Consider the following 18,511-nt stretch of genomic DNA (forward strand, 5'->3'; position numbering starts at 1 on the left):
AACGGGGGTGCAAGAGTTAGGCTGAGTAGACTGCAAATGCCAAAGTCTGGAGACTCAAAAAGAATGCCACTCTCCAGAAAGTGTTTGAGATGGTGGGAGTGAGGGAGGCGGTGGGAGTGAGTGAGATGGTGGGAGTGAGTGAGGTGGTGGGAGTGAGTGAGGTGGTGGGAGTGAGTGAAATGCCCACAGCACAGGCCAATGGGGTAGGGAGGGACTAGATCACAAAGGAACTTTGAACTATATTACAGAGTTTGGACTTTATCCCAAGAGCTAAGAGCCGTTAAAGGGGAGCGGCAGAATCAGGTTTAGAATGATCACCCTGACGGTAGCCTGAAGAGCCAGCTAGAGCAGGGGCAAGACCAGCTCAGTGAGGAGATGGCTAAGAGCCGGGTGGGAAGGCAGCCTGAACCTGGGCAGAGCAGCACACATGGGGAAATACCAGACAACTCGTGACTTACTGAGTCCACCCTGGTTATCCCACGAGCTTCCCATTAGGCCCCTATGGCTTCTGTGCCCTCTTCAAGACCTCCAGTCTTCTCATTCAGTTCCCTCTTGCCCGCCTGAGGATGTTAGGCTCTAAAGGAGATGTAGGTTTTCAAACAAATCCTAAAGACTATCCTAAGGAAAATTCACTCAAGCTGGATGTGATTATATAGAGAGAATATCATATGGAAAATACAGGGGCTGGCCATGACCATGTAAAAATTTCTCACAACATACTGAGAAAGGATGTGAAATCAGAACTAATAGGAGAGAGAGAGGGCAGGATTCAAAGGACGAGGAGGAAGGTCCTCCAACTTTGAGTCCAACATTTTCCTAACTGGTACTCTTTCTATTTTATATCTAGGGTTTTATTTCAAAGAGGAAACCTTCTGCACAGAATGCCAGCCTAGGTAGGTGGTGTTTCCTAAAGGGGTAGAATAGCTAAGGGCATGGGTTTTGGACTCTGACAACTGGGTTTTAATCCTAGCTCAGCTCCTTATTTGATGTGTGACCTTGGACAAATACCTTCTCTGAGTCATAATTACATCTGGGATAACTTGAAGATAATGTCTACCTCATTTGGAATTTGTGGGGATTAAAGGTGATATTCTCCTAAATCAGTAACAAGGGGAAGGAAGCTCCTGCCCCAGACCTTCTCAGAGGATTATCACTTGTCAGCCTGGCTGATTATAAGCCAATGAGTCTGATAGCGACATCAAAGATTTAGGGGTGCAAAGGGGAGTTTGGATATAAGGGAGTTTCGTGAGGGGCTAAACCAAGCCCATACCCACTCCCAGTCCCTTTTTTAAAAAGTCTCACATACTGGAAGGTCTTTGTTAGTTCTTTATTCTTCCTGGCACTTTTCCTTCCAAACTGAAGATTTCATGACACAGTGATTCTCCTCTCCACATGACTAGATAGGAGGATTTCTCAGTTTCAGACAGGATGGTACCTACCGTGTTTCCCCAAAACTAAGACCCAGCCGGACCATCAGCTCTAATGCATCTTTTGGAGCAAAAATTAATATAAGACCTGGTCTTAATTTACTATAATATAAGACCCAGTCTTTATAATATGATATAATATAATATAATATAATAAATATAATGTAATACCGAGTTTTATATTAATTTTTGCTCTAAAAGACACATTAGAGCTGATGGTCCAGCTAGGTCTTATTTTTAGGGAAACACGGGACTGCCTCTTGGACCTGGTTCTGGTTCCCAAAGAGGCTTGTGCTTTGGTAAATTGTAACTATCGTGTCTTCATTTTAGTACGCCCAGCACTCAGAATACTGCCTGGCATATATAAACTCATCATCTATATTTGCTGAGTGATTGATCTCCAGGATTATTTTCACATTTCTTCCTCCTCTTCTCTTTCAGTATTTTTCTTTTATCCAATACAAATGGTTTTAAGCATCCATTTAAAAAAAAAAAAGACAATTATAAACCATGGTAGGCAGAATTCTAAGATGACTCCCAACGCCCCTTGCCATATACAACCTCTTCCCCTGCATGAGGGCAGACCCTGGCACTATGGTGAGCTATCCCACCTATGACTATGTTGCAGATGTAATCAAGACCCCAAATCAGTCCATTTTGAGTTTCTCAAAAGGGAGCTTATCCTGAGTGGGCCTTACCTAATCACACAAGCCCTTAACAAGCAGAGAGTTTCTCTGGCAGCCTCAGAGGAACAAAGCAGACAGCTAGGTTGTGAATATCTGTGAAGAAAAGAAGCCCCTAGGAGCTGAGAATGGTCCCGGCCAACAGCTAGCAAGCAAATGGGGACCACAGTCATACGCCACAAGGAAATGACCTGTGCCAACAACCTGAAGGAGCTTGGGCAACACCTGAGGGCAGCCTTGTGAGATCAGAGCAGAAGATCCAGCTATGCCATGTCCAGTCTCCTGACCAACAGAAATCGTGAGATAATATATTCATGCTATTTTAAGTCTTTGTATTTGTGCTGATATGTGACTTAGTAATAGAAAACTAATATATAAACTATCTCAATGTTATAAAGTAGGTAGGATGTAAATAAATAAAACACAAATAACTAACTGATCGTTGTACTGAGTAGTAGAGCTGTCATGCTCCTACCTCAAGTGAATGTACGTACAACAAAGCACAGGAACTCTTTTTAAATAAGAGGGCTGACGTAGTCAACTTTACCCAGGAGGTGACAGTGACAACATTTTCTCTCACTAAAGAGACTACGTCTCTGACAGCAGAAACTTCAGCGTTTAGATAACTATAGTATCTTGCCTCAAATAATCCCCATTATTTGCACCAAATTGCGTGTTACTGGATTGTGGACATGCACCATTGGCGCCGATACTAAAATAAGAGAAAAAGCGGTGTGTCCAGAAACTGGGTCTCTTCTCTCTTTCCCGAAGGATCAAAATCAATAAGCAATGTGCAACATCCCGTCTCTTCTGTCCTCCTTCAGGACACTTTGAAGGAAAAGCAGGAACAGGAGCCCTCTTAAATAGCCAGTTTCCCACGGTTTGTAATGGTAGTCTAAAAAACAATAAGATCCCAATACAATGGTGTCATGTTTTTATCTGTTATAGATGCAGAATACCAATTCAGAGCAGTTCACATATTGATTCATTCATCTGATGAATAGTTGAGTCCTGTTTGGAGCTGGGAAGACAGTGGTAAGCCAGAAAGACATGGCTCCTACCTTTTTGGAGGTGGAGGGATTTGGAAGGAGAGACAGAGAATAAAACAAGTTAATCAACAAACATAAAAAGAATTGTATTTGAGAAGTGGTGCTGAGAGAAGAAATACCGGGAATCTATTTGAGATAGGATGGTTAGGGAAGATTTCTCTGAAGAGGTAATATTTGGGCTGAGATGTAAAGAATAGGAAAAAGGAAGGCTTACGGAGAGTAGGAATAAAAATATCAGGCAGAAGGAATAACAAGGACCCTGTGGCAGGAAAAAGCCCAGCTGGTTCTAGCAGCTGCATCTTTTGGGTCTAAGGGTGTGTGTGTGTGTGTGTGTGTGTGTGTGTGTGTGTGTGTGTGTGTGTGTGTGTTTAGCTTCTCCATCTATTATCTCACATCCTAGAAGCCTAACCCAGCATAGCTCCAAGAAACAGGATAACATCCAAACTATACTGAGTCTAGTCATAAGTGAGCCAATGAGGTTCACTTTTTCCATGGCCACAGTAAACACCCCTCACCCTACCAGCCATCTCAAAAACAAGGATTGAGGAAGTGGGACAGCACGGCTCGGGACACATCTGCCATCAGAACGGGAGAAGTTCAAGTTCCGGTGTCCGGAGCATCATCTTCACATACGTGGTCCTTGTTTGGTACATACACCCTGCACAGACACTCCATCATGCCCACCTCCTTGCCTGGAATGTTACTTCATTTCTACTTTACACTAACTCCATTCTGACTAATAAACCATGAGTAAACATTCCCCCTGGGCAAATGCCTGAACAAACATCAATTCTCTCCCTCCTCCCGACAGTTAGATTCCACTATTTGTAAAGGCTTTTTGCCTTTTCAGTTTCTCTTATTTCTCCCATCACCACTTAATGCTCCTCCCCATGCCCCATCCCCTCATGAATCTTTCCTTCTCCTACCTCCATTCTCTTCATTTCCCATACGCTCCTTGCACTCTAACCCTTCCCCCATCAAAGCTCTGCTACATGCGGGACAAAGCATCTCCGAAAGGCAGGAGACCTGGATTCATTAGGACTAGATGACCAACAGCCGGGGAGAAGCCCTCAGGGGCTGTGCTTGGTTCTGCTGACACACTGTTTCCTACAGCATAGTCCCAGGCAGGAGGCAAATAAAATCAGCCATGTGTTGGATCCGTGTCTGCCCTCCAGGAGGAGGGAGGGAAGGCCTCCTTGACTTCCTTTTAGATCGTCCCATGTAAGGCCTTTGGAATGAAGGGTCCATCTTGGGCATTAGATCAAAGGAGTCAAGTAAATTTCCTTAAATCTTTTCTGGAATAAATAAACTAAGAAATAAAAGGATTAAAATTGTATTTAATTTTTGTATATCCAAGTATTTTACTCACACTATAATTTATAGCAGACTTTATTTCACGGGCTGATAAAAAAAAAAATTTTAAAGGGAGGGTGCTATGGACTGAATATTTGTGATAATATTTGGAGATGGAGACTTTGGGAGGAAGTTAGGTCATTTAGGAGGGGGGAGCCTCCATAATGGGATTAGTGTCCTTATAAGAAGAGGAAGAGAGCTAGCGAGCCCTTTTTCTCTGCCATGTGAGGCTGCAGAAAGAAGGCCACCTACAAGCCAGGGAACAGGCCCTCACCAGAACGCGGCCATGCTGGCCTCCTGATCACAGACGTCCCAGGCTCCAGAACTATGAGAGATGTTCGTTGTGTAAGCTACCCAGTCTATGGTGATTTGTTATAGCAGCTGGAGCAGATTAAGACAGAGGGATAGATATAGGGTCCACTAACTTTCTCTTTTCTAGTTCTTTATTAAGGACAATTAGAAAAATACAATTGCTATCTACTATCACCATCAAGTCATAAATACTTTAATGCCCCAAATTAGGAAAGATATACTCTCAGGATAAAAACAAGTCTTGTAGCTTAAGTTACTTGTCTAATTTTGCTGAGAACAGTAAATATTTCATCTCAGACTGGCATTTGTAAACCAATAGTTTAAGATGGGACCTTTAGTGGCTCAAATCGATAAAAATATATAAGAGGGATTTCAGACAGAGCAGGATTTATGTGTTCAGGTTATGTGGCCGGAACTCTTTCTCTGTTGCTGTGTTTTATTGTCTTTGGTGGTGACGTCAGTCTCACACAAGCTCTCCCCACGAGGTGAGTAGCTGACCAATGACAGCTTCTAGCTTGTATTCTACCAGTCTAGCAACAAACTATTGATTCTTGGGCCTGACTCAGTAACACAAAATGGGTTATATGCCTGTCCCTAAAACTGCCTTAGTGACTCTCTGATTGGTCAATGTGGAGTTATATGTCCACTCCTGGAAGGCAGAAGGTGGGTATAGGAGACTGGCAGTAGAGGACAGTTGGTCCCCATTAAAAACAACAACCAAACCAAACCAAATCAAACCAAACCAAACCAAACCAAACAAAACACTAAATAAAGAAGAATACATGGTTATGAATAAAAACAACAAAAGGGCGTTGCAATTTTATTAAATTCAAACACCATTTTAATTTTACCGTGACTCGTAACTCAAGTGAACTCAATCGTTCAACAAATATTCATTAGGCCAACCTATGTGCCAGGTACTTTGTTAGGCAATAGGGATAGAAAGATAAATTCACTCATCCCTGAGAGGTAGACAACCTTTTACAATAGTGTGTGAAGCAATTGAAATCAGCTCTGTCACAGGCCAAAGAATCATAATCTGTGTTATCATTCAGTGCCCTACTTTGCTTGGCTAACGTAGACCTGACTTAGTACAGTAGAAAGTCAGATGACTCATTACTGGGAAGCACTGTACGCTAATTTCAGACAGATAATTATCACATAGGGGTGGGGGGAGAGGGGTCATGAACCGGACCACAGTTCAACAAGAGACAGCAGTGTGGCTACTTGAGTAGGCAATGCATTCCCAGACTGTGCTAGAGAAGCCCAGCATCACATCAAACAGCACAGTCCACCAGGCCCCACAGGAGTGTGCTATACAGCTCCTGGCACCTTTTCAGGAAGGACACTGAAGGTCACAACACGACTAGGCTTCGTGGATACAGCAGGATAAAATGGTGCTGAGGGAAGAAAAACAGGACCAATTCAGAGCAAAATTTTGAAATTAGCTGAATGGGGAGCCCACATTGCTCAATGGAGACTTTGAAATTGGCAAGTAGTGGTTTGAATCCTAGCTTTGTCCTTTACAAGCTCTGTTATCTTGGGCAAATCAGGTATCTCCTAAATATGGGTAGAGAATCACAAGGAGTACTCAAAATGTTCTTCAGGACAATTTAGGTGGTTCAGGAGCCAATTCTGGGTGATGCTCTGACCAAGCAAAAAAAATCACTTAGTGAAAAGGTTATTCTCTTATTAATTTTTTTAGACCCTTTTGAATATTTCAAGAGAAAAATTCTATTGGGTCCTAACTTTCTAACACTGGCTAATTTCATTTTTTAACAAATGGGGAGTAGGCCTCAGGCTCCAACTAGAATTTAGTAACTGTATTTATTTTAAATATTACCTCCCATGAATTGCAATCTATACTGGTTTTGCATTTATGGGAGTGGTACAAAATTTCCCTTAAAAACAAAAATGAGTTGGGGTGGCCGGTTAGCTCAGTTGGTTAGAATGTGGTGCTGGTAACACCAAGGTTGCCGGTTCAATCCCCATATGGGCCACTGTGAGCTGCGCCCTCCTTAAAAAAAAAATTTAAAAAGTGAGTAAATTTATATACAAATATTTTTTAACAAAAGAAAGGTAGTAAGCCATTTAGTCAAGAATCAATGTGATGGTTTTTTTCTGAAAGCACAAGATTACGACCCAAAGGGGTATAAGAATGATGAAAGTGTGAAAAGCACTAGGCAAGTTATTGACTTCATGGCGCCTCAGCTCCTCAATTATCAGCTAAGGAAAAGAATAACTATCTTGCTGAGTTGTTGTCACAATATGTACTAAGAAAAAACAACCAATATTTGGAAAAGGAAAAGATGAGCTTGGTTACCTCGCTTTACTAATGTAGACAAACTGGAAAAGAAAATAAAGAGGATTTAAAAATTATTTAAAAAAATAACCTATTGATTCTATTCAAATGGGGAACCCTGATTCTGTTTCTTGGGGGTAATACATATTGTTCCAAACAATAAAAGAAAAAAAAAGATAGTATATGGTAAGCTCTTAACATAAGGCCAGGTCCCAGTGAACATTTGCTATAAAATTGTCTTCAGTATTTTGCATCTTTCCTCTCCCTATCTCCTTCCAGATCCCCAAATACCTTCCTTGTTTCCTCATGGAAATCAGTATCACTTAAATATATCTTGACAGATACTCAAGAGGATGATTTTTTTCTAAAATATTACCCCAACTAGGCATTTGCATTTTAAGATAGTATAGATTTGTTTATTTGTTTCCCTGTTTGAATTTTACTTCTAATTATGAAAGAATTCCGTGTTCCTCATTAAACCAATTTCAAGCTCCTGCAAGTAGACAGTAAGAGGAGCCCCTGGGAAATCAACGTATAAGTCGACATAATTGAAACTATATCAATATGCAAGAACAGCCCTGAAGTTAAACATGATACAGTCTTCTTTTTAGAATTTAGAAGCTTCCTTAAGGGTCCTTCCTCTTCTAGGAAGAGCAAAACAAGTCATTGGCTTTACTCTTGCCAACTGGGGTCTGTTCCTAAATGGAACAAAATGGCCTCTGTTGTCTTCTCCTAGGAGTTGGCCTTACCCTACCACAAGTCCACTAGATAGATGCCCTCCCTCCAAATCATCCTGGACTCCCCCTTCTCCAAGAGAACATGAGGTTTTCCCCACCCTTTCTTCCTCCATCCAACCTGAGTCCTCTCTTTTCTGTCCCAGTGCATTCTGGCACCATTTTGATGAATAGTTAATAGTATTTCCAAGTGATGTCTCTTCCTTCTCTGACATCTTAGAGTTCAAGATTCTCTATTCTACCAATAAGTTGTTGGACCACATCTTTAATAATGGAAATAAGAATATATGATTTTATCTGCACTCCTCCCTTTTCTAGAGCTGGACCCCTGGCTAGTCCAGGATTAATAGCTAGCTGACTTGCACCATGAACAAGGCCAGCTTCGATTCGTTTCAGCAGCTTGCTACCCTCATCAACTTGCCATTGCTAACAACCGCTTGTGGCTGTGATAGATACATTCCAGGGGGAACCCAGTGGGAGTTGGCTTTGATTTGGGGCCAAACTGTTACTAGTTAACAATACAGTCCACCAGAACAGTAACGGACACTGTAGATGCAGTATGTCCTGACAGCTTGGATTTAGGTTCAGACATGAGATCAAAGGATGACACACCCAAACAGTTTTGATCAATGAGATTAACCAAAATGCACAGGAATTGAACCATTCTGTGTTTTGGTTTATTGAGGGTTATTGAGGGGAAAAAAATCTACCTGTTTCATTTTAATATTACACATGTAGATATTATCATTATTGCTAACAAAGCAGTTCTACACACATTTATATCTTTTGATACTTTTAATTTCAGTCCCTTCAGTTGAAGATATTTTATAATGTATCAATACATTGACTTAAGATGAAATTCAAACTCCTTAGCATGGCCCACAAGGCCCAGGATGATTGTCACCTCTATTTGTTTTCCACTTTCATCTTATAATACTTGCTCTTTTGCTCACACAGCTTCTTTTCTGTTTCTAAAACTTACCAAGTTGGTTTCCATTTCATGGCTTTGCAATTTCAGTTTCTTCTACCTGAAAGGCCCTTCCTCAGCTCCTTACATGGCTGATTCTTTCCCATCTCATAGGTCCCGAGTACATGTTACATACCCAGAGACATCCAGACCACTACAATGTTCAAAGAAGGTCTCTACCCCTTACTTTGGCCCTTAGCAGACCAGATCCTCATCTAAACCACAGAACACAGAAAATGTTTTGAGTGATTACTTCCTTGATTCTCTCGAGGACTGTATATAACTTGTACCATTCTCCTTCAATAGGACAGAAGTTAATTTATTACATATAATGGATGCCTAGGGCATTAGGGTATAATTCTCTACCATCTAATCTATCATATCATCTGGCTTATTTCCTTCACAGTACTCACCACATACTGTAATTATCTGACTTATCATTTGTTTATTTATTGTCTGTCACTCCACTCTGGAATGTGAGCTCCCTAAGGGGAGGGAGCTTGCTGTCTTGGTCAGGCTGAATACCAAACACATAGCACAACACTGGTTGCATTGCAAATGTACAGTAAAGTCCTGGTGTTGAGTGAAAGAATATTATTTGCAATCTTTGATGACTTAGAATCTTTGCAATGCTCTAAGGCACTGGTTCTTAAGCTTTAGCATACTTATTAAAGAACTCACCTCCAAAGATTCAGATTCAATAACCAGATCATTCTGAAATTGTTTTAGGTAAAAGAAAAAAAGTTCAGGTTGGGTAAATAGGACATCCAAAGTTGTTTTCTTTTTAAAACAAAATGCTTGCTTTTTATTTCAGCTTATTTTACACAGCATACTTGACTGTTTGCCCCAAAAATATTAGAAAATTACATCCCCAGAACACAAACAATATTGTGGTTAGCTGAATAGTAACAATATCTTCAAAAATAAAGGCAATAGATTTACTGTGTTTATTACTACTGAGAGAAGAAAAGTCACTGTTTTACAGGCAAATGTAGCATTTGCTAACAATTTTGTTAAAATCCAGAACATTAATATTTTACTACTAGAAAGTTTTCTGCCATAATGTGTACATGCATCAAAAAGTGAAGGAGGAAAACAGTACAACTGTTCCTTAAAAGTTAAACATAGAAATACCATGTGATCCAGCCATCGTACTTGTGGATATATACACAAGAGACCTGAAACCAAAATTCAAACTGATATTTGTACACCCATGTTCACAGCAGCATTTTTCATAACAGCCAAAAGGTGGAAGCAATTGTTGGGTGGGAAATTTCCATTAACAGATGAATGGATAAACAAAATGTGGTATATATAGACAATAGAATATTATTCTGCTTTTAAAAGAAAGGACAGCCTGACACATGCTATAACATAGATGAACCTTGAGGACATTATGCTAAGGGAAATAAGCCAAATACAAAAAGATAAATACTGTATGATTCCACTTACATGAGGTACCTGATGGTAAGTAGAATGGTGATTGCCAGGGGCTGGGAGGGGGAGAGGAATGAGGAGTTGGTGTTGAATGAATACTGTTTCAGTTTGGGAAGATGAAAAAGTTCTGAAAATGGCTGGCAGTGGTGGTTGCACAACAATGTGAACGTACTGTACTTAATGCCACAGAACTGTACTCTAAAAATGGTTAAAATGATATATTTAATATTACATATATTTTATCATGATTTTTAAAAAGCAACGAAGAAATGATATTCTGATAAAATTTTTGAAATAGAGGGTTATTTCTGTTATGCTTGCGTTTTCGAGCATCTCGTTGGGAGATCCCAGAAACTTAAGGCACAGAAAGAAATTCAAGCAACACACCAAGCAGTGTGACTTTGTGGCTACTAATACACAAGGGAATCCTGCAAGGATCCACCAACGAGTTTCAGCCCTGCGCAGTTCTTGCATACTGTTATTCCTTGCTTTCAAATTCCCAACGATGTGCTGAGACTTTCCTCAGAAAAAAATGGGACAGACAGAAGCGAACGCCAAGTGTTGTGTGCGTGATAAAGGAAGCAGCCTCGGGGTCCCACAGACAGGGATTGAATTGGCCTTCTCTAGACGGAATTTTGACGTTTTTCTAAGTTGGAGGGGGGTGTGGGGCTGAAGGAGCAGCAAAGCAGAAGAGGAACTTGCTATTACCCAGAGAGGGACGCAGGACTGAACGCCCCGCGGGCAGAGGACGACCGGGCCGCCCTAGCGGGCTCAGCGCGGCCCTGATGCCTCAGTTTCCCGGTTAGAGGTCCTCGGAGCACCGCCCCTCTGACGTCACGGGGAGGGCGGGGCCAGGAGGGCCGCCAGGGGTCGCGAGCACGGGGCGGACGCCAGGGGGTGGGCGCTGGCACTGAGTGTGGCGCCCCCGGCCACGCGAGGCGGAAGCCTGGGCGGGCGGCTGGAGGCTGGAGGCGGGGCGGCCGCGCTGAGTCACAGCAGATTGACTGGCCCGCCGCTTCCAGAGGCGGAGGTGACAGCGGCCCGGGACCGGCGGCCGCAACTGCCTCCCGCGTCGTCGCGCCAAGGGACCTCCGGGCGGCGGAGAGCAGGTTGGAGTCCAGGCGGGGCGGGGAGGCCGGGTCGCTGTCCCAGGGCTGCGGGCGGAGGGGACCCGCGCCCCGAGGGACGCGCCGCGCGGCCGGGCCTGCGCTGCCCCTTCCCCGCGGCGGCCGCTGCCCCGGCCGGTTACCCACGAGGGGCGGTGGGGCGTTGGGGCGCTGGGCCCTCCTCGGAGTCTTTCGGTCCACGGTCAGGTCGGGTCCTGTGAGGTCCCGGGGAGTTGGAGGGGCTGGGTGGCCCGCAGTCGGAGGGATGCGACCGTGGGGCTTTTTAAATGGTGTCAAGCAAGCCCAGGGCTCTTTTCATTGCACCGCCCTGCCACTCCGGCAATGAGGCGGAATTTGAGAGCTGGAAAAGAATTCAGCATTAGCCCAGCCTCCTTATTTCACAGATTCTTCTGGCATGCTCAGAGTCACATCCACTCGGTATAGGAGTTAATGATTCTGTGTCAGGGAGGCTGGGAGGGAGGATTTCCAAAGCAAGAATGAGACCTGTTTAGCTTGAGGTGCTGGTTTGGTTACGGTGGAGTTTTGCAGTAGTTACCCGTGGGCACCTGCACTCCTGCAACAGGCACTGATGTCCAGCAGGCATCAATTTCTCAAAACACCCTTGAAAAAGGTGACCATGCTGTCAGTTGAGTAAAGGATTGTTGGCCTTACAAACAGGCCAGGCCTGCTGCAAATTAGGCGCTGTGGAGAATCCTTGGGGTATAGAGCTAAATGTTAGATGCAAGAAAAACCTATCCCACTTTAAAAGCAATCCCATTATCCTTAATTGTCTCATTTATACAATAAAGAAGGGCACTCACAAAGTTACTTTGTAATATTGGTAACTTGCCTGTTTTACAGTAATTCTTTTACAGTGATAAGAGCATTGTTGATTGAAATGCTTTCTTTTCATCATTAGTGATGCTGTGGTATATGGCAAGCCATTGGTAGCACTAATATTTAGGGTTTGAGCATAGTTTAGCTTCAGCTGTTTGCATAGCTGAATTACAGGGGCGAGGAGGACTGATTGATCCATAGTTGTATTTTGCAAGATGTTAAGTATCTGTCAGCGTACAGGTGTGGTTTCTCAGAATTAGTGCTGCGTTTATTACTCTTACAACATGAATAGGCTTCAGGTGATGAGCAAGTCAGTTCATTCCTTAGTACCAATTTTTATCCAAAGTATTGAATTAATGGATCTCTAAGGCCCCCTTCCATCTCTAAAGTTCCCTGATTTTACATGTTAATTTGAAACATGTCACTCATTGTGACAACAAAAAGTTTTAAGAAAACAAGTTTAAAAAAAATTCTGCATGATGCATAGAGAATCTTCAAATTCATTATTATTCTCAACCCTCCCAGTTACTTTATCAGTGTTGGACTAACAGACGTGAAAAATGATTTTTCAAATTACAGATCCTTCAGTGTTCAAGTCACAGCAATTCAGAGGCTGGAATAGAGTGCTTTGTGTGTGGTAGAGAATAGCTAAAATCTGACCTGGGAGTGGGGCCTGTGCTGCACACAGAGATCTTTTGCAATAAGATGAGAACATTCTGCCTCAGAAAATGTGATAAAGTGTCCTTTCTACACTGTTCACGTTGTGTTTAGTTTTGACTGAAATATAACAATAATCTTTATAGACAATCTGTCCAAATATGTATGAGTTACTTGTTTTGTCTTGCAGCCCCAAAGCAGAGCCTTTCCTGCCTCTTGTTTCTGCTTTTATGGCTCCTTTCTTCTAAGTGCCCCTCTTACCTGCAGAGACTCTTGTCACATTCCTCTTTCATCCACGTTGCAATTCATAGCCTCTTTCAAGCACTAATTGAATTTAGACTACGTTTTCTCCTCTCAAAGAATCTGATGTCATAATTCTTGAGTCACCATTTAAGATCTCCTAAAAACTAGGGATGGTTATTCATATTTAGAACGTAGTTCAAGTGGACAGTGTTTAGATTTTTATCTTCCCTGTGCTTGGAGACTACAATCTAGAAAGCCACCAGGGCCAGTAAAAGTCACTTGTCTCTGCCTCAGAAGGAAACCCTTTCTGCAGGAAGCATAGTGAATCTCAAATTCATTATTATTCTCAACCCTCCCAGTCACTTTATCGGTGGGCTAAAATAAGCAAAGAGTGATTTTTCAAATTACAGATACTTCAGTATTAAATTTCTAGAGAGACATTGTTTTAAGTGATAAATAATTAAAATAGAATGCAAATGGCGGCTTGCATACCTATTACCAGGTACAAAGCTTGAATTATTTTCTAGGTTTATTATTCTGTCATTTCTGAAGTCAGTTAATATATTACCCACAACACAGCATTATTGCAAGATTATCTACTCTGAAATTCTCAAATGTGTTTGGTCTACAGCTGAAGCATCCTTAAAATTCATTTAGAATACTTACAAAAAGTTTCACATCCATTCAATTAATATTAAATAGTCTCTTATTATACCCAGCTCAGGAAAACATCTGAATAGACTAATTTTCCAGATTGGATAACAGTCCCTGTTGGTCAGGAGTTAATTATGAGCTATCAGTCTCTCTCCTGGAAGGTCAGAAAGGTCTAAAGTTGCAGCCTTAAAATCAGATAATCGAACAGCTCTATAATGAAGGAGCCATTAAACACCAAGGTGTTAACTTTTGTTGGGTGCTTTATCCTGGGTGCTATAAAAGCCAGTCATAGAATGTAAAATAGACATAGAGTAGCTAAGGTATATTATTTCATGTTTGGATTTGTAGGGTTCTCCAACGTGAAGGATGTGGCCACCAAGAAGGGAGGCAGCGCAGTGGAGCAAATAGGGCATTGTGCTAAGGGCCTGAAGTTGGAAGGCATGGGTTTGGGTCCTGACTTGCTCATTCGTTCACCAAATATTCGTTGAGCACCTGTTTGTGGCAGGCACTGTTGTAGGTGCTAGGGATACAGCTGAGAATGAAACAGATGGAGTCCTGCCCTCATGCAATAGACATTCTAGTGGAGCAGAGGTAGACAGTACATAAATTTGTGAACAGACAGTCACATGATCAGAAGTGCTATGGAGAACTTTAAAGGGGTGTAACTGGGAAAGTGTAAGTGTGTGTGTGTGTGTGTGTGTGTGTGTGTGTGTGTGTGTGTAGGGATGGTACTTTTTATACAAAGAGGCCAGAGAAGGCCTCTACTAAGATCACTTTTGATCTACGACTTGAAGGGAATGAAGGAGTGAGCAGGGGCAGAGGAATGAGCAAGTTCCAAACCTTGATGCAGGAGCATGTTTGGCATGTGTGAGGGAGGGATGGTGAGGTCATGGTGGCCAGGCAGTGCCGATGTGGGCGAGGGGCAAGTGGCAGCAGATGAGGGGTGGTGGGAGTGGGAAGGGGCAGGTCAGTGTGTAGGCCATTGTAAGGTCTGTGGCCTTTTCTGTGAGTGAGTGAGTGGGAAGCCATCAGAGGGTTTTGAACAGAGGAGCTCATGATGACTTATGTTTTGACAGGATCACTCCAGCTGCTGGGCAAGAATAGACAGAAGGGGGACAAGGGACTTCCCTTTCGTACTAGCTGTGTGACCATACTCCAGAATTTTAAGATGCTAAGGAGTGTGGAATATTTCCATGGGGAGGCCAGGAGATTGCATATGAAGAGGCTCTAAAAGTAAATAGCTTCAAATGACCTGAAAACCTGATGCCACTGACAACGCCTTTAGCTGAATCACTCCAAATCAAGAGGTAATCAGGTCTTTGCAGTCAGGGTGTCAGGTCATGAGAACAAAAACATTGCTTTGTTTCGTGAATATTCTCTGCTGATCCCTGAATTTTTCCTTTCCTGCTTGAAAAAGGATGAAAAGCTGTTACTCATCAACAGAGCTGGCAACCAGAGTGGCTTTTGTTGTTAGGAAAGCTGGAAACTTCGGGGAAGGAAGCAATTCTAATTTTATATTTATCATAGGTCATTTGAATTCTTGCTGAACATGCAAGGAGTCTGAAAGATTTCTTTTGTTTTTAATTCCTCTGTCCCCTTCCCATTCACCTTATGCTTCATCTGTACTCATTCTAATGCATGTAATGGGTTTCTTTTTGTCTGTATGGGATCTTGCAAAGTGGGGATGTTTGTTTTATATGTGTATACATATTTTATAATGCTAAATTTCATTTTGCTTTTTTTCTAGGTACTGTTTTTAAGATCCATCCATGCTTCTATATGTACATCTCACTCTTTGTTTCTGAATGCTGCATTGTACTCCGTGCTGTGTGTGCACCATAATTTTACTTATCTGCTCTCCGTGTGAGCGATACTCAGGTTGTCTGCTTCCTAACACCACAGATATTGCTGCAATGAGCATCCTTATAAAGCTGTACAGTGTATCTGTGGGCCATATACTTGGAAGGGAATTGCACCTACAGAATTTGAGTAAATAGTACTGGATTCCTCCCCACGATGGCTGACCAGTCTCTCTCCCACCAGAGGTGGTCCGGAGGGTTCCTGTATCCTGGTGTTCCACCAACACTCAGCTTTATCCAGCTCTTTACCTTTTCTAATCTCATAGGTGCAAAGTGTATCTTGTGCTATTACTTTGTGTTTCTTTGATTACTGATGATTTTAAGCATCTCTTCTACCTATAGCTTCTCCTCCAAATTGCTTATTCATATGTTTGCCTATTTTCTATTGGAGTTGTTTTCCGTGTTGTTGTCATTGGTTTGTGGAAGTAATTTTGTAATGTAGACGTTCACTCACTGTCACATTTAGACTTTGCAGATATCTCCTCATTTGGTCATCTTTTAATTGTGTCTCTGTTGTCCTTTGATCAAGAAAAACTCTTTAATTTTGAGGTAGTCAAATAAATGCCTTCTTTGACTTAATGTTTTACACTTTATGGAGTTTTAAGAAGCCCCTTTCAAATCCCTGCATCACAGCTACATCTAGAGCCTGCATTGCATGTGGTGTTAGATACGGACCAGCGCTGTCCTTCTCCATTTAATGAACTATTTTTTTCCAGTATCATCTCCAAAACATCCATGCTTTCCTCCACTAAATCGTGATACTCTCTTTCTCATATATGGTTTCCATGGATACACTGGTCTGTCTCTAAGGCTCTGTTCTGTTCCATTTGTTGCTCTGTTTTTATTGAGTGATTTTGTAATATGTCCTCATGACTGGCACAGCAAGTGTCTTGTCTCTGTTCTTCATTTTTAAGTTTACGTAGCTACTCGTGGACCATTAGTTTTCCATATAAAAATTGGAGTGAGTTTATCAAGTTCCTCCAAAATTATAGTTTTGAGGAATTTTACTTGGGATTATATTGAATTTATAAGTTATTTGGGAGAGGCTTGACATCATTTTGATGTTAACTCATTTCCTCCAAGAACATGTAATGTGTCTATTTATTCAGCTCAACATTTTAAAAGAATTTTTGTATTATTTGGAAAGAATTTAAAACTAACAGAAGAGTTCTAAGATTAGTACAAAGAGCTTCTGTATAGCCTTCACCTAGATTCACCAAATGTTAGCATTTGGCCATATTTGCTTTTATTACTCCCTCTCTACATTTCTATGCATATTTTTCCTAACCCATTTGAGTTAGTTGCAGCCATCATACCCCTTAATGCCTAAATTGTTCATCAGCTCATTTTTAAGTCCTTTATGAGAACTTTAAAGTTTTCTCCATGAAGGTCTAGGGGGTGTTCTTGGTTAAATTAATTTCTAAATACTTCATAGTTTTCTTGCTACTGTGAATCATATCTTTTTCTATATCTTTTTTATTATATGCTAGTTGGTTATTGGTAGTTTAAGAGAGATGGTATTGATTATTGTAAGCTGATCTTGTATCTGAAAGCCTCGCTTCACTGTCTTTTTCAAATAGCCTGTTGGCTTTTTTTTTTTGACCATAGTTATTTTTTTGCCCCTAGTTAATCACATTCTTTGAAAATAGTGATAGTTTTGTTGCTTCTTTCCCTTCCTAATACGTCTTATTTCTTTGTCTTTCCTTACAGTTTTGGCCAGAACTTCCAGGACTATGTCAAACCAGTTGCTATGCTAGAAAGCATCTTTTCTTGTTCTCAGTCTTAGCAGGCATGAGTCTGAAGTTTCCCCATTTCACATAATGTTTGTTTTAGATTTTATATGTACTTTTGTCAAGTTAAGGTATTCTCCTCTGTTCCTAATGTACTGAGTATTTTCATCATAAATGGATGTTAAGTCTTGTCAAATACTTTTTTCAGGATTTGTCTCTGAAAAAATAAGATGGCCTTAGGAGGCGGCATGCCAAAATCCTAAGCCTATGCTAAGCTTAATTTTCAAGCAAAAGAAGATGAATGAATCTTCAATATTTCTGAACCCTCCATATATAAATTTATGGTAAACAGCTCATGATTCCAATATAAGTGTATTTCACCATTAGATCAGCTTTTTCCTGTTGTTGTTACGTAAGAGTCAGAATTTAAATAGCTGGTGTGAAAATGAAAGCGCCATATTCAGCATCATGACTGTAGTCGTCAGCATGGTTATAAATATAAGATATGCAAGATTATAGTTTCCTTATTCTGTGGATCAGTTTCTACTCTGGGTATAAATCTTAACCTAAGTAGATCTCACAAAATATTGAATAGTTCAGCAGGGAGTTCTTCGCCAGCTGTAACTGTTAGGGTGTTGGGCAGTTGGTTCTCACAGCCGTCTCTCAAGCATCTCTATATGATTAGGTTTTTTTCAAAGTAGCTCTTTTTTCCTAATTATAAAAACTATACCTTTCCATTGTAGAAAATTTGCAAAATATAGAGAAGCAAATCTTTAATCCTGCCTTTTATTAGGTTGGTGCACAAGTAATTGCGGTTTTTGCAATTGTTTTTAACCTTTTAAAATGCAGTTCCTTGTGCACCAACCTAATAGCACCAACCTCTGTTCAAATGTTGGTTATTTTTCTCTCTCTGATTGTTTTCTTTGGTGGGGGGGACGTGTTTGTGGAGAAGGAGAATGCACTTAAAATTGGGCTCTATAATTTGTATCACCCCTCCTTTTTCAGGTTTAGGCCATCAACTCTTGTTTGTCTTGCTTTCAGTGATCTTCTGGAAAAAAAACAACCCCACAAAAAAACAATAAGAAAGATATGATTAGTTTATAGGAGTTTATAATAGCTTGCTGATTACTTGGCAATTCCCAACAGGCTATACTTCAGGGA

The 18,511-nt window shown here is 41.3% G+C and overlaps 1 protein-coding gene across 2 annotated transcripts in view; it reads left to right on the plus strand.

Moving 5' to 3' along the window:
• The first annotated feature begins 11,119 nt into the window (after window positions 1–11,119).
• DNMBP (dynamin binding protein) overlaps window positions 11,120–18,511 on the plus strand; it is a 91,541-nt gene continuing 84,149 nt past the window's right edge. The window contains exon 1 of one of the 2 annotated variants that reach the window (XM_019724879.2): window positions 11,120–11,373. Coding sequence is in view for 1 of the 2 variants with exons in the window: in XM_074339226.1 (XP_074195327.1) it covers window positions 15,025–15,068 (44 nt within the window). In the remaining variant the exon portion in view is untranslated. Of the gene's footprint in view, window positions 11,374–14,904; window positions 15,069–18,511 lie in introns of those variants that run through there. The other variant, XM_074339226.1, reaches the window with a different exon arrangement.

Source organism: Rhinolophus sinicus, linkage group LG07 (genome assembly GCF_036562045.2).
Source record: "Rhinolophus sinicus isolate RSC01 linkage group LG07, ASM3656204v1, whole genome shotgun sequence".
NCBI lineage: Eukaryota > Metazoa > Chordata > Mammalia > Chiroptera > Rhinolophidae > Rhinolophus > Rhinolophus sinicus.